At 39.2% G+C, this 2,542-nt stretch overlaps 1 protein-coding gene across 1 annotated transcript; it reads left to right on the forward strand.

The window, feature by feature from the left end:
- Window positions 1–294: 294 nt before the first annotated feature.
- Window positions 295–2,302, forward strand: LOC311148714 (E3 ubiquitin/ISG15 ligase TRIM25-like; the record flags this gene model as incomplete). The annotated part of the gene is made up of 2 exons (XM_084185693.1): window positions 295–913; window positions 2,294–2,302. Exons 1-2 carry the CDS (start codon window positions 332–334, stop codon window positions 2,300–2,302), a joined length of 591 nt encoding a protein of 196 aa, XP_084041819.1. The 5' UTR covers window positions 295–331.
- Window positions 2,303–2,542: the final 240 nt, after the last annotated feature.

Consider the following 2,542-nt stretch of genomic DNA (forward strand, 5'->3'; position numbering starts at 1 on the left):
AAAAAAATGGTATAGAAAAGTATTTAGTATTTTGAAAAGTTTAGTTCAGCCCAGTGTGAATCAAATGACAAAATACTCAGAAGTCATTAAAATACGTATTTCAAATAGATGTAAGAGAAATACTGAACATCTCTGGCTACTATCCAACACTCTGTCACACTTCCTTATCAAAGAAACCACACCCCCTCTACATACAGAGTACACAGTCAAGTAGGAAGCCCCTCCCTGTCCTCTGGTGTAGAGTTCCATGAAACAGAAAGTCATCTTTGACACTGAACAGAAAGTTATCTTTGACACTGCCATTGCTTAACCTACGGGAGAGAGCATCAAAATGGCAGAGAATCAGGAACTGTTCTGTTGCTCTATCTGTCTGGATCTACTGAAGGATCCGGTGACTACTGCCTGTGGACACAGCTACTGTATGGGCTGTATTAAAGAAAGCTGGGATCAGGATGATCTGAAAGGTGTCTACAGCTGTCCACAGTGCAGACAGACCTTTAACCCAAGGCCTGTTCTGAACAGGAGCACTGTGTTGGCTGAAGTGGTGGAGAAACTGAAGAAGACAGGACTCCAGGCTGTTCCCCCTCCTGCTCTGTGCTATGCTGGACCTGGAGATGTGGCGTGTGACTTCTGCACTGGGACCAGAAAGCAGAAAGCCCTCATGTCCTGTCTGGTGTGTCTGGCATCTTACTGTGAGACTCACCTCCAACCTCACTATGAATCTCCTGCTTTCAAGAAGCACAAGCTGGTCAAAGCCACCGCACAACTACAGGAGAAGATCTGCTCTCATCATGACAAACTGCTGGAGGTTTACTGTCGTACCGATCATCAGTGTATCTGTTATCTGTGTACAATGGATGAACATAAAGGCCATGATACAGTGTCAGCTGCAGCAGAGAGGACTGAGAAACAGGTAAGACCAGAACTACTTGTTGGTGACTGTCTGATAAACAAATCATTAAAGATACAGTAGGAACTAAGGCTGTTTGAATATGAGATCATTCAAATGAAATCGATCCACTACGATCTACTACTTGTTCGAGAAGGCAGAGTGGCTCTGTGCTGGTTGATGAATTTGACAATGAATGTACTAGAAAAATACATTTTCTTCGACCAGAGGTGACTGAATTAATGTTCGCGCTTATTGATAATCGTTATAGTAATGAGGTATAGTTTTAAAACATGAGCATAAAAACAGGTAATAATAAACATGAATCATCATTATATTACTTCACAGTAATGTTTTTTCAGTCCTTCCTCTTGTGTTAGCAGTGTGGAAAGGGACAGTAAAAAGCTCAGGCTGGAGTTTGTGGTGGTGTATCAAGGGAGAGAACTAAACTAATCTTCTGAAATGTCATTTGTGGTTTTATGCTGCCATCTATTGGAATTATTTAGCAACTGCAGTAGTACTGAATAAAGTGTATATCCTTACTAAGTGTATCCTTACTAAAGTAGTAATTACTCAAAATTGCTAAATATAAAATGTTCTAGTTCATTTGATCACTTACAACCATAAAATAACAATTCATAGCATAACAAACAATGAAACTGACATAAACCAAAAACACCATACATTTAGTTAATTATATAAAAAATAATATATATATTTAGATGGGTGACATTATCTGCAAAAGTAACACCCCCTTAACATATAAACAGACACTGGACACACACTGAAAATGAGCTTTTTTTATATAAATCTGGTAGCTCTCAAAAGAGCCTTTGCTTTGCTGAGCAGTTCGTTTTCAGGAGTGTGCTGCCTGGCTGCCTTCAGAGGAGTCTGTCTGTGAATAATGTAAAGTTAATAAGTTATTGCCACGCTTTCACAGAGGCCTAGTTTACATTTACATGTGAGTCATTTAGCAGACGCTCTTATCCAGAACGATTAGGGTTAAGTGCCTAAATCTGTCGATGTACAAGGGTACAGATTTCTCACCTAGTCGGCTCGGGGATTCGAACCAGCCACCTTAATTCGCTAGATTAACAGCGTCTGCTAAATGACTCACATGTAAATGTAAACTAAATGTAAACAATCCACAAAAAGGCAAATGGTCGTAGATAAATGGTCAGCTGGTTAAATAAAAGACTGCTCTTAGAACTTTCAGACTGCCATTGTTTTGGGAAATAGGGACATGTCTGTCTATTTCACCAATTATGTCAAATATATGTATTCATTTTAATGGTTTGAAGTTCTACATCATTTTAATCAAGATAACCTATTATTTCTAATGATGTAAGTTTGGGCAGCGTATTGCTGGTGGTTAAAACGTCCCAAAAACAACATGTACTCCAGGAACTCTGAGGTCGTCCCATTGTTTCCTTTCGGGGAATTATAGGTATGTCTCTTTATTTCACAAAATAACTCACAATGGTATATTTCAAGTCAGACTCCATTTTAATCAGGATAATCTCCTCTTTCTAATGACATCAGGTTGGGCAGTGTACTCTGCTGTCATCGATTGCTAGACCAGAAATAGTCAGAAGTTTAAAAAAAAATCCTACTTCCTGGTAATGCAGACATAAGCACACTTGGCACCATCGA

The sequence above is a fragment of the Coregonus lavaretus genome, assembly GCF_964263955.1.
Source record: "Coregonus lavaretus genome assembly, chromosome: 21".
Classification (NCBI taxonomy): domain Eukaryota; kingdom Metazoa; phylum Chordata; class Actinopteri; order Salmoniformes; family Salmonidae; genus Coregonus; species Coregonus lavaretus.